Genomic DNA, 24,776 nt, shown 5'->3' with positions numbered 1-24,776 from the left:
CTCCGTGACCGGCACTAGTGCGCAAGTGCGCATGTGTGAGCTCTGCGTAGACAAGGGGTGGGCTGGAGCACCGCTGCTTCCAGCCAAGCAGAACGGGCCGGTCACGCCGAAAAGGCTGGCACCCCTGTCTCGCTGCTGATGCTCGCCACGGCCGCGCTGGATACCACGCGATACTGGACGGTATGTAGAATGAGGTGGGCAGGCATTGGGAGGCTACTATGGGCACTGGGTGAGCATCAGAAGGCCACTAGGGGCAGCTATGTCTATCCCAACTGAAGTGCACTCGGCGTATAAGACGACCCCCCCCACTTGGAGGCATGTTTTTCAGGGCAAAAAAGTAGTCTTATACACCAGCAAATACAGTATTAGAAACAGCATTCCATGTTTGAAAAATACCATTTTAAAAATCAATATATTCAGTAAAGAAAGTGCAAGGGGCATTAAGGAGAGGACCCATCCTGAAGTGCTGTTTTATTATCTGTGGTCACTCCTGACCTTTGGCACCCCCTGCTTAGGGAGGCTGAGTTTGTTCCCTGCTGGCTGTCCTTTGACCAATAGGCAAAACCCTCTTCATCCAGGCAGGCCTCTGTCTTGGCTGTTGGCCTGTTGATAAAGACCCGTTCAGTGGGGTTAGGTGCTGGCTGTCTCTTTCACTGCATTTTCAACTGAATCATTCAACTTACCCAACTTTAAATTTCAGTAAAGATTCCATTCTTTTGAGTGTATGAGAACAACTCAGCAGAAAGGCAGGATAATAATACATCTCTAACAGAAAGACAACCCTGCTCACCTACCCCAAGGATTGGCATCCTCGGAACACCAGATTACAGCCCTCCAAGAGTTAAGTACAGTCAAATGAATAATGCATGGCAGAGTTTAAAATATTTACATACTTCTGGGGTGATCGGCTTCCAACCTCAGCCTTTAGCCTCAAGTTCTCCCTCAGAAGACCACCGTTTTCAAGCCTCAGTTTCTTATTTACCTGCATGGAAAGAGAGTGTTGTTAAGCATACAGCAGTACCAGGGCCACAAGCCGCCACCACCACCCCAGGCAACTCAAGTTCAAAAGGGAAACCATCTGAGGGTTTAAAAGAAGGCACATATTAGAGCAGCAACAGTTAACCCAGACTGTTTCCTCCCCACTTCTCTCCCCCCACCAGACAGGGACACCACTTAAAAATTACCCTGGGAAATGGCTTGCAAAAAACTGAAGGGAAGAACGGCCATTTTTAATTTATATTCCCAAAATACGCCGCAAGGCTTCTACCCAGGGAAATAAACAGAGCCGTGTTAGTTCAGTCTGACAGTCATTAAGGGGGAAATACTAATGGTAATTCCATGTCCCCCCCCCTCCCTTTCTTCACATGACTAAATACTTTAAATGCATTAACATTACAATGTGCAGGTATCAGCAAAATGAATGTTGAACAGCGTCCTTACTCTCCCAAGCAGACTAAGATTGCCTGGTGGCTTTTTTTTTTTAAAAAAGAACAGACATGCAGAACCGAAAACAAATACAAGATGACATCTTAGTTGCCATTTCTCTTTTGGTATTACTTCTAGAATGTTGCTATTATTAAGCCTCTTGATTTACAGACTCTCTGTCTCACACAATAAAGTCAACATCTTCCCCACTGTTAAAATCCAAGTAGGATATGTGGGAAGGAAGAATGCAAGCATGAATGAAGAAAAAGCCACTTACTGTCTAGTTGTGTTGTTTGGAACCAGGGCAAGGTGACTTGGGGGGGGGCTCCAATGTTGCTGGACTACAACTCCCATCAACCAAAGTCAGCAAAGCTACTGGCAAAGGCTCATGGGAGTTGCCATCCAAATATATATCTTGAGGGCCACACATATGGTGTCTCCAGCTGAGGAAAAGTATGACTAAAACATTCTTTCAACTGGGAAAGGTTAAACAGGAAATCTCTTGCTTCTACTTCCAATGAAATACTAATGGTTTACTTTATCTCGCCCAAAATGTGGACATGGAATGCACAGTGTATAAAGGACCGTCTTCCTTCTCACACGAGCCGACCCAGAATCTAAGATCCTCAATGGACAATCCCACCACTCTGAAGGGCTAGACTACTCAGTACATGATACAAGGTTGTCTTTGGAACTGCGTAAATCCCTCTCCCATGCAACCTGACTGGGTCTGTCCTTTCTGAGTTTCTGGGTGGTGGCTAAGACAGTATCGTTCCCCATGCTTCTCAGTCTTTGAAACTAGTTTGGAACCAGCTTTCGAAAATGTTTTAAATCTGTTCTTCAAAAAGTTGTTCTTTTAAATCTTGCTTGATATTATAAATAACCTCTCATGGCATTTTTAGAATTCTAATGCATGTTTCCCTTTTTCAACCACCCGTCATTTTGTAAAGCACCTTGGATTTTTAAAGGGAGAGAAAGCTGAGATATAAAGGAAATAAATAAATAAATACAGTGGCAAGTCAGGGTCTTGATTTCACACAAGGAGAAACATCTGGCAGACTCATTTCTCAGATGCAGAAAATGACAAGTGACAGGGAGAGAGTTAGTCACTCTCTTCGAAGCACGGTGAGCTTATTCAGGCAAGGAAGGACTGACTAGGGGTTACAAACTCAAAGGGTTCAACTGATGCAATGTTTGAATTTTGTGTTGTACCTTGTTCCCTACCAGAAAAGCCAGTCTGCGTGGCCTTGGGCAAGCTGCACAGTTCCAGGATACTCCCAGCAGAAAGGAATGGAAAACCACCTGAGTATCCTCTACCTGGAAAGCCCCAAAAAGGGTCCCCATAAATCAGAAATAACTTGACAGCACACAACTATAACTAAAGAGGGTGTATAATTTCATATTCTTGGCTTTGTGCAGACTGGCTGAACAACTTGTTCCTAATATTTTTTTTTGTTTTGTTGTTGTTGGTATATTTAGGATTTCTCCCGCCTCCTGGTAAGAGGGGTTCAAGCACATCTCTCGTCATTTGACTGGTAACGGAGGCAAGGAAAGCAGTATCACTTGAATTTGTTGGGTATTTGAACTTTTCTCCAATATCCATATAAGAAAATCCATATGTCCAGAATTCCATGGAGAGTTGGTAAAAATTACTTTTGTGGAGCAGACAATATCCAAGACCCTCCAACTGGATGGCCAATTGTAGTTTACAAATACATTTGTTCAATGGTGTGGCTTTAAGTCACTAAGAAATGTGAGGTCGTTTCAGCAATCAGTAAACCAAAGAAAGAAAGATTTATGCAAATCCCAAGAATGCCAATTGGATGCATTCCATAGATTATCGGGAGAATGGGGGAAATCTGGTCATCAATACTGAACAAGCAAAGCCAGTCTAACTTAATTAGTGGCTGCTGGATTGACAAAAAAAAGTTGTGGACAAAACAGGCAATTAATGACACCAACAGTCAATGTTTTATTTTGGGTTCTAAGGGGAAAAAGGGGTGATGGTTGACCAGTCAAGCACTGGTAAAGCATCATGTTATTGCTGTGTGATGTCATGATACAGTTGGCTTATGGTGGCCCTCTGAGGGCTTTCTAGATACGCGAGATATTCAAGGAGCTGTTTTCGCAATGCCACCTCCAGTAGGTTTCCATGGCCGAGTGGGAATTTGAACTCAGGTCTCCAGAGTCTTAGTCCATCACTCCATCCATTATACCACCCTGGCTGGTAAAATATTAATGCTGTTAATTTCAAATTTCAGCATGTAATTTAACAGCAAATGAAACTAACCTTGTTAATCCAGGGGACTTCTAGTCTATGCCTGTGTCATGACATCAGTGCTGCCTTGATGTCATTGCTGCAGCTCAGAAAAGCTACTCTTCTGGATTATATAACCAAGCTGTCATGCTGCCTGAGGGATTTCAGAAGTTGCCTGTCAAGGAGGGCCTCCTCCAAACTAGACAGAGGCACTGCTGGTGAGTGGCTCGCTCCAAACTGGCCGGTTGAGAGTCCAGATGTGCCTCTTACACCCAGCTTTGTCATCAGAGGCTCAGATCTGGAGTTTCCACAGCTCAGAGTTAGGGAGCCAAGACTGGAGGTGTGGCCTTGGCCACAGTGATCTCTCTCAGTAGCGTGAAGCAGAGTAGGCAGATCAGTGGCTAGCAGGATCTACTCTGTTTTTCCACTACAGCCTGAAAGGTGCAGCAGCTCATGCAAGATGCAAAACGGTTGCCCCACAAGATGGGCATAGAATTACAGAACATGGCATGCTCAGTCTCATCACTTGTTTTCAGTACTAGGGTCAAAGCTCACAGTCCAGGGTCTTAAACCTCCTCTAAAAATGGTGAAAAACTCCGTACTCTTCGTAGGGAGTCAGAGAAGGCGATGCTGGCAAAAAAAATGGAGGGTTGGACTTGCATGTGGTCCATGGGCTGATCCCTCCCCACTGCATTTTAAAAGGTACTCAGTAACTGAGTGAGGTAAACACATCATGCAGGGGTTCTAACTCTATTTCTGGGCAGGACTCAAGAGTCTTAGTACTGGGCTACCTTTAAAACACCACATGAGTTGGGACTTGAAGGGTTGCCTCATTACACAAAAAAACACTGATATGCTTAACATCTCTTTGGAGGCCTTCCTCTGGGTGCTCTGCTGTCTGTTGCAAGGCAGGTACCTCCACCTGGGAAAAGAGTCTTTGGAAGTGTGGTACCCCGTTTACAGAAGGCTCTTCTCAGAGACAAAGCGAGCTGCTTGCTACCAACACTGTTCCCTACAATTCTTGTTGATCTTTCTACAATCCCGGACTTTCTGTAATCCCAAAAGTTTTGCACAGCAAATCCCAGCATTGTTGACCTCTGGCCATGGAACTGAAGTCCAAAGCACCAGAAGGGAACCATGTTGGGGAAGACCGTGTTTAGTTGTGCAGATTCATGAAGAGGGCACAGACCTGCTGGAGGGAAACACTGCAAGGTTTTGGAGCCCTGGTCTGAACAAGAAGTATACATGGAAGCCAAATCCATTCCAAGTGATTCTGGGAGTTGTAGTCCAAAAAAGAGATATCTGCTCAAAGGTCTGCTAAAGAGTATTGCTTCCAAGATGTTACAGTTACATGGCAACATTCTAAAGGTGAGGCAGAACTGCCATTTTAACGGGACTCCCCAGAATTGCATAGGATATTTGATTGTGGTCAGATAACACAAGGTCAATTGATGGACCTGCCAGACCTACTTCACTTTTCTGAGCGTTGAAGAATGATTCAAAGGTCATGGAATATTAAATATTTAGATGCCTCCCCAGTCAGGTTAGGAGACACTTATTACCTCCATTAACTTGTCCATGTCATCTTTTGCTTTTTCATACAGATCATTCGCTGCCTGAAGCTTCTGGGTCCACAGTGCCAACATCTCAGGATCAGGTTTGTGCTCCTCGTCTGAGAGCGGAGGACTCTCCTGTTTTTTTCCTGACACATCCAATGTCAGGGGGCACAGAACAGATTTCAGCTGGGACTCCAAGCTAAGGTTCTTCTCTTTCAGCTCTTCCATCTCTCTCTGCAGAGATTCAATCTCATCCTTTGGAGGGTGTCAAACCCATTGCCAGTTGTGTGAGGGTTTGTGTGGGTTTTTTTTAAAAGAAGAAGCAAGAGGGAAAAAAGGTGAAGAAACGAGACAGACGTTATTACAGCTTTATGTTTGAAAGTACAGATCGCAGCACTGTTTAATTAGAACTACAGACTTGGAAGGCATCATGAAAGGTTGTCTAATCTAACCCTGAGTGACTGCAGAACAAGAGCATCCCTGAAAGATGACCCACCAGTCTTTACTGAAAAAACTTCCAACATCTCCCCATTAGCCTAAATGGGGTGAGCGACTTGTATCTAGCCACGATAGCCAAAAATGAAGGGTGCCAAGAATTGCAATCTCACAGTATTTAGATAATCAGAAGTTAGCTGTTCCTACCATCAGAGTTAGGCCACTATTATCCTTGCAATACAGATGTGGCATTGATGCCATCAGAGAGCGCAACTTGTTTAATGCCATTGACAGGGTCTGAATATGAACCACCAGCCTGGTTCTCTCTTTGTCCCCCTGACTGATTTGATAAGGGTGGAAATGAAAAGCAAAAGAAGCACTAAACAAAGTGTACCGTTCGCTTGCAGATAGTCATACATAACAGCAGCTGTTTCTCTGCCTGTACACATTTGATACACCTGACTGCAGGAAGCACATGCAAATCTAGACACACACACTAATCATCCTCCCAAAAACTCTGTGTCCCTCTTTTTCATATGACCTATATCAGCAGTCATCACCCTTTGACTCTCCAGATGTTTTTGGACTTCACCTCCATAATCCCTAGGAAGCAGACCCAAGAATCTGAGTTCAAGTCGAGAACATCTGCAGGGTCAAAGGCTGAGAACCACGGTTCCACGCCACACGAGTTGGCCCTACTTCCTATACTACTGACTACAGAGGAAATTTACACTCTATGAGGCATCTCCAGAATAATGGAAGCTAGATCTGGAGGCATTCTCATTCCATTGCAAAGTGATCAAGTCCCTCTTGTCCTTTACCACAGGAGAGTGCCTGTGTGTGCCTGTTCTAGAAGAACCACGCTCCAAGAGGGGAAGTTTCATACAAGGCAATCTTTACAAATCACACCATTTGATATTAATCTTTGTACACTCTTACCTCATACTCTTTGTGCAGTATCTCAAGCCTCGTTTTACGGAGCTGTTTTCTGATCACAGGGCTAAACACAGGATTACTTTCGCTTGTTCCTCCTAAAGCAACACAACATGTTGATCTCTATTCAATATTCATTAAGCAAAATAACACACACACACACAGAGGTGCCGCATGCTTAGGTCACACAGCTCAGGTTCCTACCACAGCCAAGCCAACAAATAAGCACAAGTCAGGACATTGTTGCAAGGTGGCAAGAGGGGTGAGGCACGCAGGCCAACTCTGCAGATTTCTACACTGCCGACCCTTTTTCAGAAACAGAGCCTGCAACTACACTGGCAAGCTAAATAGGAGCGATTCGGCTTTGCTTTGGTTTGATTTGCAGCCCATTTTGTCCTTCCAATCAGATCAGGTGATCAGCGTGTTTCTGTGCCAAGATCCACACTAGACCCTCAATCTGATGTTGTCTGATCTGTATCACAGCCCCTCTGCCTTTGATCCAGCCCTCCGCTGAGGTTTTTACTCTCATTTTATGATTCACTGTAAAGCCAGTGGGCTGTTCAAAGTGTTGCACAGTGTTAGAGAAAAGGGACATTTTCCTAAGTTTTTCTCCATAATGTACAAACACATATAAACATAGCATAGAAACACAGTAGTCTGCTGTAATTCTTCGTTATTTCATACATATTTTTGTGCAGAGGTGATCTAGTGCTAAACTAATATATAAATGCACTGATAAAGTGATGCAGCACTAAACTCTGCAGTGTGTTTTTTTTAAAGCTTAAAAAATTATTTGGAGCAACTATAGAGAAAGATCACAGGGGTGGGTGTTTCCACAGTCCAAAACATCACACCTAGGTTAGTACATCACCAGAATACCACCCACAATCACAGCCTCCATCCTTTTGGAGAATGAAACAACTGATCACAGGGGAAAAAAACACATTCAGATTGTTCTGAATTGAAAACAGAAGCCCTCAGCATCGGGCGGGGGGGGGAGTAAACTTCGCTACAAGGGGCATCACAGATTCCATACCATTCATTAAGACAGTGGTGGTGAACCTTTTTGGGCTCGTGTGCCCAAATTGGGGGGGGGGAGGGACAGCTGATGGCGTGCCACCCCCGCCGCAATAGCAGCAGCGACGGACCCGGAAGTGGCATTTTAAGGGGGAATCATGGTGATGGACCCTGAGGACCCGGAAGTAGCAGTGGAAGGGAGAATCCCGGCTGCAGCTGCCTCATGAAGTTTGGCTGTGAGAGGGGGTGGAGGGAGTAGCGACCTATGGCTCGTGTGCCAGAAGAAAGGGCTCTGCGTGCCAGCTGTGGCACACGTGCCATAGGTTTGCCATCCCTGGCCACCTACACCTTTCAGCCTAATTTCACGTGCCTCCGGGCTTGGCATGCATTCCATTCAAACCTCTGGCAAGGATGACCTGTCCTTTCCCTGGCGGGAGAATGTGAAAGAGATGGAAGAGCACAAGTGCACAAAAAGGGGTGGGAAGCAGCAAAAGGGAGAGGGAGAAGGTAGTGGCAGAAGAACAGGGTACCAGAGCAAGAACAGAGTGGGCTGGGAGGAGGAGAGGGAAGGGATGGCAGAGAGAGAGAGAGAGAGAGAGAGAGAGAGAGAAAGGGCGCCTCCCCAGACTTTTAGCCTGCACCTTTTTGGGACAGCCCTGAAACAACAGCAACAAAAATTATCCCCATCCTGCTTTTCAGCATATAAATGAAATATTCTGCACATATTGGGGAGAGGATGATCCTTACCAAGGACCTCTTTGCAAGGGTTATCTGGACTGATAGGGATTCTACAAGCAGGACACTGGCTATTGTTCTTCAGCCAAACTTCGATACAAATGGAGCAGAACACGTGGTTGTTGGCACAGATTACAGGGTGACGGACCTGGGAACAGAGAGGAAACAATGAATGGTTGCCCTTTGGCGTGGGAATAAAATCCATGTATGGCATACGAGGAACCCTGGTGCTACACGAGTTGGAAAGAGGCAAGAGAAGGAAGCTTCCGGCGATGAGCTGAGCTCTACCTCAGCTGAGCTCACAAAAATATGTAATTACTCAACTCTTGTCTCCACATGATGCATAACCCTGGAGTGCAAGTGAGGCAAGTCAAAAGGTCCCCAGCCTGAACATTTTGCACCATGCACACATTCGCAAGTACAGTGGTGCCTCGCTTAACGGGCGCCCCGTTTAACAAGGAATCCACATAGCGATGAAGATTTTGTGATCGCTTTTGCGATCGCATTGCGATGTTCCCTATAGGGAAAAATTGCTTTGCGATGATGGCCTGCCCCTACCACACCCCCACCCCGGCAAAGCGCCGCTTTCGGAAGCCTCCTGGGGCTTTTTCAGCAGTGAAAATGCACCACTGAAAAAGTAAGGTAGGAAAGGCGGTCATTAAAGAGAGCCGTGTGGGGCCCATCACAAAATGTCAATGCATTGACTGCTCCTGTTAAAGCAACCTTGGGTCCCAAGATGTTCTTGGACTAAAATTCCCTAAATTCTTAGCTGGGCAGGATTTCTGGGAGTGGCATCCAAGAATATCTGAGGAACTAAGATTGTTATGGCTTCTAACTGTCTACTTTTACACCCTGCTTTTCAGTTATCATTCCTTCATCCACAAACAGATAGCATATATTTTGTCCCCCCAGCACTGTTTCCTGGGAGGGCTAGTTGGGTTTTGCCCTTTCAAACACACTTTTTTTATTTTTGCAAAGCATGAAGCTTCCCCAAGCCTGCTAATAATTAATCCTCTTGTGATACGAATTCACCATTTTGATTACATGAAGACCAACTCTCAGAGCACTGGGTTTGTCATAAAAATTTGATCTTTTAAAAAACAAACCCACCTCTGGTTTGTAAATTTGGGATACTGGTTTTGTGCCTACAGTTCAAATGCCAGGGAATGGTCTGACTTTACAATATTGTACCCCTGTTCCCAACAGAAAAAAAGAATACCAACTCTACCTAGCAAAGGTCAGCCTGTACATTTACACCACCAGTGGCAGCAGTCAAGATTGTGTACAGGATTCCCTTTTGTGCTCTCTATCATTCACAAAGAGACACCAAGCGAGGGAATATTCCAGAACTCAACTCCTTTTTTTATCAGTCAACCACTTGTTACCCAAACACACAAGCAACGGCCATGGCTGTTTTTCAACAGGTTTTCTAGGTATTTATTGATTGGGGCACAAAGGAGCCCAAATACCTAGAAGAAATCCTCTATTCAAAAATGGATTTCTGAGTTATTAGGTGCTATGAAGAAAATTCTCCTTGCAATAGTCACTTATTGACAATAGCTCAGGTAAAATAAGGCATGTGTAACTGTGACCAGGTCAGACCTCTCCACGAACAGGTGCAGCTGTCACGCTAGTCTTCACTGTGCAATATATTGTTGCGTCTGAAAGAACATTTTTCTCTTACTACATGGAAGAGAGGCGGTGTGTACTTAACAGAGTTCTATTAGAATTTGGGTGACCTGGGTTCAAATCTCCACTTGGCCACGAAAACTCATTGGGGAATGATAATTATTTCCATTTTTTTAAAACATAAAGTTAACAGAGTAAATTTACAATGGAAAAAAATTATCTGGACATCTAGGCAACATACACATTTATACATGGAAATCAGTTCCACTGGATTCAGAAAGTCTTCCTCCCTTCTGAGTAGGCTCATGTGTATGTATGGTCACCCAAAGTAATAAATGCTTCTGGATGCTATGGCTGAACGTTGTCCAACCTGCCAGGAAACTCAGAAGGAAATCTGACCAAGATCAGTGATAATTACTGCTGTGGTGAGGCTGCAATCCTAATATACTTTCTTACCCAGATATAATCTCATTCACATGAAAGAGACTTAGTGCTGAGTTCACAGGGGCAGAACTACAGGCTAAAAGTACCTCTTGGGAATAAATCCTGTTAAACTGAATGAAGAGCACGTTAAAATAGCAGGCACTAGCTTGCACTATTTAAATATCTGAGAAGGCAAGAAATTCATGTTGAGGGAAGAACTGCTTTGGATTGTCGTGGCCCAAAGATGTTCTAGAAAAGCACTCTTCCTCTCTCTCAGTGGGTCACCTCTCTCTCTTTATCAATCTCTCTCTCACTCTCTCTCTTTCTCTCTCTCTCTCACACACACAATCACTTCATGCCTTTTCCTTCCCCCATTGGTCTGTTCTCCTTCTATCTCACTTTCTCTATGGTTCTTCTTTGTGGCTCCGCCTCCTCCTTTCTGGTCCAATCCTTCTCTCTTTTTTCCTTTCCCCTGTGCCTCTTCTGTCTTGCTGCTTCTCTCTTTATACTTCCCTCTCTCTTTGAGGCTACTGTTTCTTTCCCCCTCATGGTTTACTTTTTTGATACCCAGATGCTCTTATTCCTGTGGCCAGACTATGATCCTCCCCCTTGCTCAGAAGCCAGCCACATACACCTGAATGGCATACAGAAAGTTATTGTCCTCAAGTACTGGCAAGAAATTTAGCCAACTACTACAGAATACTTCAATAAGCTAAACTTTATTAGAGATTTCCCATGGAAAACAAGCATCGTAAAGGTCATGTAAAATGACAGAATGGATCTGTTTCAAATATAAAAAGGAGCACACCGGAGGAAGCAATTTTCTTTCAGTTAGCATTTGAAAAAATAACTACTGAATTGGTTACACACTATTAAAATAGGAGCAAAACAAGTTCATAAGAGGGGAATCTCTTTGTTGAAATAAAAATTAGAAGTTTAAAAGTCTATGTACAAACTTCTCCAAATATGGCACAGAGCAAGCTCATAGAGTCTCTTAGCACTCTGCCAAATAGAGTCCTGAGTTAAGAACCCCTACAAAAGTTGTAAAATTTTGTTTATCAGTAAAGGCTTGTGGAATCCCATACTGACAGATCACGCAATATCACAGGTGAATTCCTGTGAACATCTAACATAGGATTTGAAGGAAACAAAGGAATTGGTCTCAAAGCCCAGAATGAATGTGTTACCTATTATGTAACAAAGATGCATCAAAGTAATCACTTTGTAAGGGGTATAGTAAGTAACATTTACTAGTCACTCTAAAGCATTACTGAAGGAGTCACTCGGAGCTTTTTTTTGTACAGTGGTGCCTCGCAAGATGAAAGTAATTCATTCCATGAGTAGTGTGGTATTGCGAAATTTTCGTCTTGTGAAACATCGCTCTTGTGGGAAAAAATTCATCTTGCGAAGCACGGCTATAGAAAAAGCCATCTTGCGAGTCACCACAACAATCGCAAAACGCTTTCGTCTTGCGAGGCACCACTGTATTTCCTTTTTTAAAACATTTTTTTAATTAAACAAATATCCAACCTAAACAACATAAACCTAACACCACATTAAAATACAATTACTACACCAGTACCACCATCACCCTCAGTGCTGGCGTTAACAATATTTTTAAAATTCATTCAATCCATTCTCTCTCCAAAAACTTATTGTTTCTTCCCTCAGCGTATACCCCTTCCCTCTCCAAAACACATACTCCAGCGATACACTCCATGTTTTCTTAATATTATTTTTGATAGATCTCCTCGTTTTCATATCACATGTCAATTTATCATTAATTGCCATATCCCATAATTCTCTATATCATTCCTCCAAATTAATATGGTTATCATTTTTCCAATTTCTTGCAAATATTAACCTTGCTGCCATAACCATTATTAAAATTAAATCCTTATTTTCTTTCAACAATTGATCTTTCTTAACCAGGTTCAATAAAGCCATTGACACGGACATTGAATATTTAATCCAATTATTTCCCATATTTCTTTAAAAATTTGCTTCCATTCTTTCTTACTTACTTCACATAACCACCACATATGTAAATATGTCCTCTTCCCTTTTTCACCCTTCCAACATAGTGATGATATTTTTATTTATTATATTCAGTTTCACCAGCATTAAATACTACCTCCATACTACCTTCTAAGTTTTTCTTTATCCTTACAGTCATATTCTTCATAATTATTTGATCCCACAATTTATCCCACTCTTCTCCTACTGTTTCTTTATCCAAATCATATTGCCACTGTGTTTTTAATCTTTGTGCATCCTGTTCAGCCTGAATTAATAATTTATATATTTGACTTAAAATTCCTTTTCTTTCTGTCTTTTCCTCTAGTTTCAGTCTTTTTTCAATCTCTTCAAATTTTGTCATTTTTCTACTTTTCCCTTCCTTACTTTTCCGTTCCCCTGTCCACCTTTCTATCTGAATGGTGTTAAGACAAGAAATCCCCTCTCCTCCCAAACTCTTTTGTATTTCCTTTATCTTTCACCTTCTCCATGCAGTCTTTTATCCCTTTTCCATTTCCAAGTGATTTTTAAAAATATTAAAAAGTAATATGCTTTTAGCACTTGTGTTATTCTTTACTCACAAATAACATTTTTGTTAGAAGTAATGCTAACACGGAAACTTTTGAAATTATTTCAGAAGCTCTGGAGTCTAAGACAGTGGTTCTTAACCTTTTTGAAAGAAACGCCCCCTTGAGCCATTGAAGAAGTTATCATCGCCCCCTCCCCACGGTGATGATATTTATTTATTTATTTATTTATTTATTTATTTATTTATTTATTTATTTAAGACACTTAAATCTAATGACCGCTGAAAACAAAATTCAATTCCAAGAAAATGAAATGCTCCCAAAAAGTAACATGTAATTATTTAGTTGTAAGTGAATTTTAAGACGCAAAAAGAAATATAAAAAGGGCATAAAAACAAACCGCAATGCAGGAACTAAAAATTTCAAGACAAAAACTCTGAAACTAAATTAAGATTGGAGGAAAATATATATTCATGCACACTGTAAAAAAGCTGCAGCCATCTTCACAGGTTTAGCTTGCTCCAACGCCCCCCTACTGCCCCCCTTCTGCTCCAGCGCCCCCACACCGCCCCTTTTTGTTCTACTGCCCCCCTGAAAAATGAAATTGCCCCCTGGGGGGCATTATCGCCCACGTTAAGAACCACTGCTCTAAGAGACCAGTATATGTGTAAGACAATAGAATTATTCAGTTAGACTGTAATCCATGATCATCAACCTGCTTAGAGAGAAGAAGCTAGCTCTACCCCCTCCCTTACTGTTTTCCTCATGCAAGCAGTCACAAGTCTGAAGAGGAGGAGGTTCCTGCTTGCATCGAGGCTTTGTACGTGATCAGGAACCCTGGATTACAGAGTAAGTGGGACTAATGTTAATGTGGTAATTTGAGTTCTCTAGCAAGGTCTGCCCTTGCCCCTTTGTTGTTGTCACAGTCCCTTTAAGAATCAGACTTTGTGCCAAGCTGTGCTTGTTACAGCTTTGCAGGCTTTGCCCATGCTTAACAGCATATAGCAGGTCTATGCAAACAAAATGAATGTGACCCCTCCACCACCATCTGAAGTCTCCATATTGTGCTGCTACCAGGGGCTGCAAACTTACGGAGCTGTCAATGTGTTTGTCACTGCAGATCATAGGTTGCAATGGCCATATGCAAAATACAAACAGCAGACATGCACTCCTAAACACTTGGTGAATGTCACATTGGGGAACTCAGCTATTTAGTGCCTCTGCACTAATGGGGTGGCATGCTGAATGAATGAATGAATGAATGAATGAATGAATGAATGAACAGAGAGTGAGAGAAAGTTTTACAGAGTCTGAAGCCAACCTCAGTTCAAACACACTGTCACAGGACTACAATGGACAATGGCTATTTATTCCGCTTATTTCTGAACTGTTCTTCAGGACATAGTCTCATGGCAGTCAGCAATTACAAGTCAATAAGGTAAAAGTCAACTGTAACAAGAAACAGTTATTCCTGTCTTGTCTACCTGAGCAAATGAAGTCTTCACATGGTCTGGAAATAAAGCTGGCACCAGGCGAGCTTCTCTGGGAAGTTCATTCAAATATTATCTTCTGATGGGCAGAAAAGTAGCCTATTCCAAGACCAGGATGCTATACCAAGTGTTATTTGCAGAATCCTATGTGTTTCAGATGGAGGCCCACACAAAGAGATAATCATTATAGTTTACCATCTGAAAGTGCAACATGAGATATAGTCACCTTACTGTAGCTGAACTGCTGGATATCTCAGTGGTTTAGGCATCTGGCTGCAGAGCCAGAGGTTGGGAGTTTGATTCTCCACTATACCTCCTTGACAGGAACTGGACTCCATGATCCATAGGGTTCCTTTCCAGCTCCTCAGTTCTAAGATTATATGGTTTGAGTCTGGTTAATTGCCGGATGATAGACTGCTTAAAAGTACAGTGGTGCCTCGCTTAACGATTACCTCGTTAAACGACGAAACCACTTTACGATGAAGTTTTTGTAATCACTATTGCAACCGCAAAACAATGTTCCTATGGGGAAAATTCGCTTAACGACGATCGGTTCCCTGCTTTGGGAACCTATTTTTCGCTATACGACAATTTTAAAACAGCTGATCAGCAGCTCTAAAATGGCCACCCGCTGTGCAAAATGGCTCCCCGCTGTGCTTTAGGACGGACGCCTCGCTTTACAGGCACCAGAAAATGGCCGCCTATGGAGGTTCTTCGTAAAATGAGCAGGTATCTCGCCCATTGGAACACATTGAACCGGTTTTCAATGCATTTCAATGGGTTTTTTAATTTCGCTTGACGAGAATTTCACTTAACAGCGATTTGAATGGAACGAATTATCCTCGTCAAGTGAGGCACCACTGTATTCTGTCTCCTTAACTGAACTAGAATTCATGAGGCAATTTGAATCTAAGAAATATTTATTTATTTATTTATTTATTTATTTATTTATTTATTTATTTATTTATTTGATTTATATCCCACCCATCTGGTCTAGTCAACCACTCTGGGCAGCAGCTGATCGGCGGCTCTAAAATGGCCACCCGCGGTGCAAAATAAACAAACATAAATTCAGCCACAGAGTTTCTAGCTGGCCCAGTGTCAGGAAAAATAACTGTTGGGTATCTGGAAGTCTATTAAATCTGTGTTAAACAACTGTTCTGAAAACTCAAACAATTTCATAGAGTGGAACAAGACTAAATTATTTTGCCATAGGACTGCATGCTTTAACCTGTAGATCAACTGCTTTAATGAATTATTAGGGACCAATCAACAGTGCTGGGTGGGTTAGTGGCTAATAGATAAGTAGCTACAAAATGGGGTTCTTTCCGACACTATGTTAATTCTAGAGTGAACTGCCACAGGAATCAAACAGTTTAAGAATTTTGGCTTTATCTTCCAAAAGTAATTCATCATTTACAATGAGCTCTCATCACTGAAGTGTCAATTTTCACACCTTATCTTTAATTTTTATTTTATAAGATGATCTGCTCTAGATAGTTTAACACATTTTAAAGATAATAAATACAATTTTAAAAAAACCTATGGGTTCTTATATATATATATATATATATATATATATATATTCTGAAAAGAGAAACAAGATTTGGTTTTAGTAAAAAATGTTGGTGGTGAATAAGGAAGGGGAGGGCAGACAACGTGAGGGAAAAAAGGGCAGTCCTGTATCACCTGAAACTGGAGTGTGCCTGCAAAATCCAGAGCAGAAAAGAATCCAGAAAAAGGATAATATGAGCACCATTCTGAACTGCAGCAGTGTGTGGTACTGTATGCTACAAGAGGAGTTGCTCCAGATTCCATCCAGTTTTTCTGGAATGTGCTGTTTTAGCCCTAAGCAATGAATCCCACAAAGAAGAAGGAAAAACCCACTTCTCCATGAAACACAATGAGACTTCCTCTTCATATATATGAACCAAGTGACTGACGTAGCAATGATTCTGGAACTGTGGACAGGATCGTACCACAGAGTCTGTAGATGTCACTACTAAAGCCTGTGTTTCATTTCAGCAACACCACTAGTGATCTGCTATTTTGGGAATGAGGGATTATAGTGGGATTATGCTGCAGTGTTTACTCTGGGTGGAAGGTACAAGAAAGATGTATCCGTGTACCTGTTTTGAGTTTAATCTGTGGTCTGAGTTTATACACTTTGGAGGGCACAGATTCAACCAGGACTTTTGCTTGAAATCTAAGTTTTTTTTTCATCTTTTGGAAATTTCCCTGTTTTTTAACATGCAGAAAGACACAGATATCAAACCTGGGAAAGGGAAGCAACTTAATTTTTTCTTAAGCCACCATGTAAATAAACAAAACATAATCAAGAACATGGATCTGTTAAGCAAACCATAATCTGGATCTGTTAAGGAAACCATACAAAGAAGAGGAAGCTGCCTCTTAAATTTTTCTCTTGAAGAAGTGTGGCATGCTATATGGTGTTACTCAGAAATCAACCCCCACATCAACAAGTGGTGTGCTAGTCAAAGTCTGCTCACCCTCTAAAATAAATGATAGGATGATACATGTTCCACCAAAAGTGAGTCTGGTCAAAAAGAAAGGACTAGGAGACCACAATTTTCATCCCCTAATTACCACTATTTGATTTGAATCACAATTTAAATTTTTTAAAAATCTGATTATTTGACAATTTAAATCAAAAAATAGATTTTTAATTTAAATTGTGATTTAAATCAATCTTTTTAAAATAAAAATCAATGATTTTTATCCAATCTGGCCACTATTTATTGTCCCCCTGGGGAAAATCGGCAAAGTTTCACAAGATGACAAGAACAAAATGTAGAAATGCAGGATTGGGGAATAACAGTCTAAACAAACAGGTTCCTAGAAAGGGGGAGGCAGCATATTTCTCATAATTGGTTTCCATGAGAAAATGACATGGAAACATCTTATCAACCATAACTGCATGGTGGGTAGAGCCAACATCTGATAAAATGGATTTCACATTAAGGTGATAGGAATACATGCATTCAGAGGGATTAAACAAGCAGTTGAGGCACACAATCAGATGACAGCTCTACTTTTACTCTGTGTCAATTTCTAAATATAGCCCTTCATAATGAACCCGCTAGAACACTTGTCATATAAGTACATCAAACGCTAGAGACCAACATGATTCAAGAAGCCTCATACAACCCTTGAGCATATGATTTCAAGCAGCCCAGGCAAACCTTGCTGAGTTCAGTGGGTTTTACTTCTAAAAATCCACAGGCATAGGATTGAGTCTTTGGCACATCTGTGAGTAGAGTTGTGCTCCAGTTGCATTTTTATACATACCACTAAAACCCTTTGAATGGGAAACAGTCCCTAGATTATTTGTATATATCTGACTACGATTTTTTACTCTGATTTATTTTCTGATTGTATAACTCTTTTGTCTTTTACTTTTAAAATGAAAATGCACCAGTTTCTTACTTCCACTGAATGATGTTGGGGAAGAAAATGTTCCAGCACTTAAAATTTTCCTGGAAAACATTTTGCTTCCAAACCTTCCCTTTCATATCCTAACATACATACATACATACATACATACATACATACATACATACATACATACACACACACACACACACACACACACACACACATTCATATCAGGCTATTTCTCCATCTAGGCCAGGGGTCTCAAACTCAATTTACCTGGGGGCCGCTGGAGGCAGAGTCTGGGCCGCATCAGATTTTCTGCCAAGGGGAGCAAGAGCCCGAGGAAGCTGCCCAGGAGTTTCCTTAGCCTGGCTGGGGCTCCGAGGAGGAGGAGCCCTCATCGCCAGCCATGACCCCCTCCAGCTCCTTCTTCACTACCACTAGCAGCAATAGCAGCAGGACGAAGAAGCAGAGAAGGGAGGGAGTGCCGGCGACTGCCTAGCTGGGGGGGAGGGAGGGCACAACATTTTTTTAAAAAAAGTCATCAAAGAATCGCCTTGCCAAAGGAGAAAAGCCCCCATCGATACCTGCAAAACAGAATTGGGCAGGGGCCCCCACAGGTGCATGCGCGCACACACACACACACACACACACACACACACACACACACACACACACACACACACACACACACACACACACGGAGGTCTGGCAACCTTTCTCTGAGGGCCCCCTCAAAAAAAGGCACACTCAGCAGCAGCAGCTACCCCCACCATGACAGGGGAGCAAACTCTGTGAGGTGAGCCCAGTCAGCTTCCAGAGCCGAGGCGTCTGAAGCAGGACGAAGAGGAGCAGGAGGAGGAAGCACCATCGGGTGCTAAGGTGGCCGCTGGCCGGGCTGGTGCTGGGGTGCCAAGAGAGAAAGAGAGCCAGAGAGCCGCTTCCCTAGAAGAGGCGGTGGTGGCAGCAGCTGCTGTTGGCGGCTTGGAGGTGTTCTACAAGGACGGGCCGGGAGCGAGCTCCGCTCTCAGGCATGCTCAGTGGTGGCTCGGGCACTTGGGGAAAAGGGACAGCAGCGCGCCTTGCTCACAGGCTCTCCCCCAAGACAGCACCTCTTGCACCCTCCACCCGGATCTGCAGCCTGCCAGCCAGCAGACAGGCAGGATGGCTGGCAGGTTGCAGTTCCAGATGAAGGGTGCAAGAGGCACTATCTTGGGAGAGAGCCGGCGAGCGAGGCGAGGCTTTTTTTTTTACTCTTGATAGCAGAGGATGCGTGGGTGCTTGAGGGGGGCAGGCAAGGTGGGGGGTCACAAATTATCATCTGGCAGGCCACAAATGGCCCCCGGGCCGCATGTTTGAGACCCCTGATCTAGGCCACTACTGCCAACTATAACAGGAGGCTGCTTTCCGGAGCTGCAGGCAGTTCTTTCACATAACTTCCTCTTCAGACCTTGTAGCACAACAGACGAAAGCCTTGGGAGCTGGAAGTGTCCTTTCAAATTCTGAACCCTCATAACCTTAGGACTTCAAAGAGACAACAGGGTTATGGTGTAGGTTGGCTGCAACACTGAACAGAACTACTGCTCTCATGATGCACAGTGTTGTATGGAAGGTCCCATTCGTTCTTTCTCTAATGCCAAACTGGAAAGCCTAATGCTTGCCAAGACAGAAACCAATGTCAAGCTCAAAAATAAGACAACTTTTTCCAGATACATGGAGAACCCCTGGATGTGGAGAAATATATTCATTTGTAAACTAAGAGAACAAATCAACTTTCTAAACAGCACCAGAAGAGCCTGCAGGAGTCTAGCTCCTATGGAAAGCTGAGCCTTGCTGAGACATCGGATACCGAGAGTGGTCATGTGAAGTGAAATAAGGAGGGGAAAGAGAATGTGCATGTGCGAAGTGTTGCCAAGATACACCTGACTTATCAGATGCATTGTATTATTCTTATTTCCAGTCAACTTGCATCTGACTTACAGTGGCCCTCACAGAGTTGACACAAGGTATGTGAGATATTATGCTGAGGGTCTTATCAACGCTACCACCACCTCCAATGAGTTTTGATGACCAACCAGGGATTTGAATCCTGAGTCACAGTTCAAGATTCTACCCACTATACCACTCTGGCTCCGAAAACAGATCAAATTCAATTCCTAGCATCTTACAGTATTGAGAATCAAGGCCGGAAAGATGCATGCAAGAAAAGAGGGAAACTGTTGTTTTTTTAAAAAAATAAAATAAATACTCATATACAGTAATTACGGATTTTAGGCAAAGATAATTCATATCTGGAGAACTACTAGCTGAAACCATTCAGTCTTTAAGTAGATATAACATAAAATGTATTCAACTGCCAGACATACTTTTTCTATACCTAGCATTACACTTTTTCTGATGGGGTGCAAGACCCTAGATTCCAAGAAACGTTCTGTGTGGTTGACTCAGTCACAAGGCTCTTGCTAGTACCCAAATGGGACCAAGTCACAGAAAAGCAGCTCCCACACGACACCTTGTGTCCAATGGTGATGTGTATGAAAACATGAAGGAGATGGTTGGTAAGGGTGATATTTTCCTCAGTGGCCTCATAGACAGGATAAATAAATGATGAAGGGCAACCCAGCTTCATTTTCCACAGAGAGTATATGCTACTGAAACTATACGGCAAGTTCCGCCAAGAAACATAGTTTTTTCCAAACATGGGTTTTTGCTCTGCTAAAGAAAAACGCGGCGCTTGCAAACTGCTGGCCAGCTTAAGACATTCTGCTGCCTGAAGCAAAGGAAAAGAGGATACACCCACCACTACCCCAGTCCAGATTCAGAAGCAAGTGGAACTAGCAGCGGCAGTAGCAATGAGAGAGCACTAACCACACTACCTGAGAGAGGAGACAAGTTCAGAGGCTCCCAGACAGCTCCTCTGGGCTAGATGACACTGTTCTGTACTCCAGCAAAAGGAAACAGATGAGGAGTTCCAGAGACATAGCCAGGAGCCTGCTCTGGCAACTGCTGCCCAAGACAGTAGCCCTACTTTTCCTAGTGGCAAGGCCAGGCTTGGCAGTACAATGAAACAAAGTGATTCAGAATTGGGGTGGGTGGGTAGGTGCAATGCACCAGTCTCTATCCTCGCATTATATGGAGAGAGTACCAACCAGAAGAATGGAACAAGAAACCTGTCCCAGACCAGACCTGACACTTTGTCCATCTTGCTTAGTCTACCCAACAATGGTTTACCAGCAAAGGTCTCCTGATGATGAAACAGAGACCCTTCTCCTCCCTGTTCTTCACACCTTCTCCTAATATAGAGCAATGGGTAAATTGGTGGTGGTGGGGGCTTACCCTGGCTTTTTTATTGCACTAGCCAACCCAATCACCAAATAGCAATTTAGTCATCCAAAAACTAATCACACAATAGCCAAAGCCAAATTCTAATAGTCAAAATGGAAATCAAACCACCTTTTGACAAAATGGCTATCAGCAGCATGATGACTATCATCAGAATTAATGTGGTATTCCAAAAATATTTTGAGCATGTCATGCAGTGAGTAATGTTGCCCTTGTGACTTGTATCCAGCACAGGTACTCTCATGTTCATGGGGAATTGTTCTACAAACAGCAACAGAACATATTTCTTTCTTTCTTTCTTTATTTGATTTATACCCCGCCCATCTGGCTTAAAAGGCCACTCTAGGCGGTGGCCTTTTTCAACTGAAAAGAAGCTGTAATTGGGGAAGAGAACAAGAAAAAGGTGTACTGCCAAGGCCTTTTAGTACATACAGAGTAAGTTAAAAGAGAAGAGAGGTGGGGAGAGGGTCTAATCGCTTTCCTGTCTTCCTGAAACTCCAGAAGCATTGGGAGGGCTGTTAGAATCTAGAACATAATGTCTCCTCTTTGGCCAGGACTGGAATGAGGTTGCTTTGAAAACTGTATGTGTGTGTGGGGGGATATCCTTTGTGTTTTATTCACACTAGCAATATGCACCCACAGCATTTAATGAGGAAGCTGTTTCTGCAGGGCTCCAAGCTAAAGAAATCATGTGTTTCGCCAACAAACTAAAGTGAAGCAATTAAGTAACACCATGGGAAATGCACCAGAATATATTTTTCCTGACACAAACCTAAGAACCTTTCCAGTGCTATTTCCATTCCAAAAACGTGCTAGGTATAGTTCTCAAGCAAGGATAGGGCTACTAACAGAGCCTAGTACTGAACATGTTGCTGCCTGGGGCATATATTGCCTCCCTGCCACAAGTCTATGGTACACAGTAGTCAAAAGCTGTCACTGGAGACAGAAAATTTCAAAAACATATCTTCCCTTCCTGAACATAAAACTACAAGTACAACAAATCAAATAATTAACCATTTGCCACTCCTCATACTCAGCATCTTGCTACCTGATGCAGCTCCCTAAATCTAACCATTCATAGGCCTGCCCATGGTTTCTACCTGACTATTGGAATGGGAATAAGTACCAATGTGTGGGGGGAATCAGCTTCTTAGATACATGAGGGAGAACCATGCACACCATCTCAAGCTTATGGTAAGGAAGAGTGGGGATAAACATAACTGATAAACAAAACATAAATAGTTGTCTTGCTGTGGAAGTGCTACATGTAGAAAATGGCCAATCCTCACTGCAGTCCGAGAGAATACCCCAAATGTTTGCTACCAAGCAGCATGCTTTAGTATCCAATTTCAGTGAAGATGGAACTAGCTGGTGGAGTTCTGTCATCATGAGAACTGCTACCACCACTAATTTCTGAAGCAGGAGGTTAAGATCTTTTCCCGAACACTACACTCATATGACAGTACATATGTCAGAGTCTACAGAAAAATAGTACCACACAACTATTCAGAAGGAACAAAGTTTCCCCATGGCTTTGTAAGATGGGCAAGGGCAGGAAATCAAATAAATCAATACATCAAAAAAAAAAGTTTAAAATGACAGGAAAAATAAGTAAGGAAAAAACCCACGTCTTGTGTAACGTTTAAAACTAATTTATTTGAGAATGAGCTTTCAGAGATTGTAACCTGCTTCCTGACATATATGGAGTAGAATACCGGAGCCTTAGGTATGTACGTACAATATACAACATTGCATAAGTGGGATCAGAGTAAAATGGAAAGCAGGAAATGATGGTTGTATTATTGACAGTGATCCTACATTTTCAAAGGACTGGCTGATGCAAAGATCCTGGCAATAAGTTAGGAGAGTTAATTCAATATTGCAAAATCATTTATTAACTCTGAAGCATTGAAGCAATGAGTTTTGTATTTAAGAAAATTTGTTTGCTTTGTTGTACAGAAACCAGAGCACCCTATTGCCTTTTGCAGATTCCCCCCCCCCATGAAATTAAAACCAGGTCCTACAAATTAAACCAAAAATCATTAGAGATTAGGATTAGCTTTACAGGTGGTTTAAAATCTACATTATTATTATTATTTTATTATTTATTTAATTTATATCCCGCCTATCTGAATCACATAGGACCACTCTAGGTGAACACAAAATAATTTACTGAACACAAAATAATTCTAAGTTCAGTGAACCTAAAACCATGAGAAAACCAAAAAATCAAATGTGCATCAGCAATGCAGGAAGAGATGCAAAGGCAAGTGAAAAGCACAGGAACTCCTAGCAGAATTTAAGTCTATCTTCCTTGATCCCGGCTCCAAATTATTTGGCCTTCCTTGGAACTGGCACACATCTCAAAATTCCCCAAATCTTATTACTATCTCTAAAAACAAAAAAAGGGGCAGGGGCGACACTAATCGAAATCATCGACATTAATCTTTAATCACTTCAAAAAGGAACAATACAAGGAAGAGGAAAGGAGGAAGGGCTGCGTCCCCTCCCCGCCACAAACCCTTGCCTCCAACACAATCTTCTAATAGTTTTTGTCACTTTTTATAAAACAAGAGCAATATTTTATATTCGGGAGAAGAACGCAAAAAACTCAAGCAGCCGGAAAAACCGAAATACTGTAAATCTTCCGGAAAATGGAGCTCCGCTACGATCACCAAACGCTACCGCGCCTAGCTAGGGCCTCCCTTTCTCCTCCCATCTTTAAAAGCGACCACGGGCATGAGCGTTGAGAGAACAGCGGATTTTTTAAAGAGACAGGACTAGGACTGAATAATCGTCGGCCACATGTCACAGGCTGAGGGGGTGGAATTATCCCGGGAATTCGGGTCGCTCTCCTGCCTTTTAGAGCATGGATTTCCTGCGCTCCGTGCACATTTTAAAGGGAGTGGCGTGGGTGCCGGGCGGATTAAACTCTCCCCCCCCCCATTCCCTTTGGCATTACATCACGAACGCAGGTGGCTTTACCTTTCCCAGGCAAATGTGGCAAGTGATGGGCAGCGTGAGAGAGAGAGTAACGTTCTGAACGTTCTGAGCCATTATGACGTTTTCGAATCCCGCGAGCGTGGAAGTTCCAATCCACAGGCTGCAAGAACCGCACCAGCGGCCGAGGAAGGCTCGCTTTCCAACTCTCACGCTGCTAAGGCTCCGAGTACGGCAGGGCAGCGAGGCCAATCTTCCTCGCACGGACGGAGGCGCTTTTCAGCCTTCTCGCCGGAGGGGGGTGGAGCTGAGAAATCTGAGAACCCCGAGCGTGAACAACGTGCCCCGTTTCCCCGGATTTGTCCTTTTTTTCTCCGCCCAAGGGGAGGGCGAGGAGCAAATGGGCACATGTTTGTTTGGAGCTACAAGACTCTATGCTTTCCGGGGGATTATGGGAGTTGTAGTCAATGAGTAATTTCTTCACGCTCTGTGAGATGGGCTTTTAGAAGAGCATCTGAGCGTGTCAACCTTCGCTTTTATCTTGGCGGGGCATCCATTACCACCTGTGGTCGAAAAGCAGCGTGGGATGGGAAGTGTCGGAGCCCTTCCTTCGGCTAGGGCTGAGTGCCAGTGGCCTGTTGGCCCAAGGTCAGTC

The 24,776-nt window shown here is 43.0% G+C and overlaps 1 protein-coding gene across 2 annotated transcripts in view; it reads right to left on the bottom strand.

The window, feature by feature from the left end:
• OBI1 (ORC ubiquitin ligase 1) overlaps nucleotides 1–24,396 on the bottom strand; it is a 37,487-nt gene extending 13,091 nt beyond the window's left edge. Inside the window, exons 1-5 of one of the 2 annotated variants that reach the window (XM_020810847.3) lie at nucleotides 24,167–24,396; nucleotides 8,371–8,506; nucleotides 6,613–6,704; nucleotides 5,245–5,493; nucleotides 894–982 (exon numbers count right to left, since the gene is read on the bottom strand). In XM_020810847.3, coding sequence (XP_020666506.2) covers nucleotides 894–982; nucleotides 5,245–5,493; nucleotides 6,613–6,704; nucleotides 8,371–8,506; nucleotides 24,167–24,238 — 638 coding nt within the window. In that variant the 5' untranslated portion in view covers nucleotides 24,239–24,396. Of the gene's footprint in view, nucleotides 1–893; nucleotides 983–2,637; nucleotides 3,617–5,244; nucleotides 5,494–6,612; nucleotides 6,705–8,370; nucleotides 8,507–24,166 lie in introns of those variants that run through there. The other variant, XM_072994677.2, reaches the window with a different exon arrangement.
• Between the last annotated feature and the right edge of the window lie 380 nt (nucleotides 24,397–24,776).

The sequence above is a fragment of the Pogona vitticeps genome, chromosome 3 (assembly GCF_051106095.1).
Source record: "Pogona vitticeps strain Pit_001003342236 chromosome 3, PviZW2.1, whole genome shotgun sequence".
In the NCBI taxonomy this organism is placed as follows: Eukaryota; Metazoa; Chordata; class Lepidosauria; order Squamata; family Agamidae; genus Pogona; species Pogona vitticeps.
The sequence above is the reverse complement of the archived record's forward strand: the minus strand, read 5'-3'. Positions and strand labels throughout refer to the sequence as shown.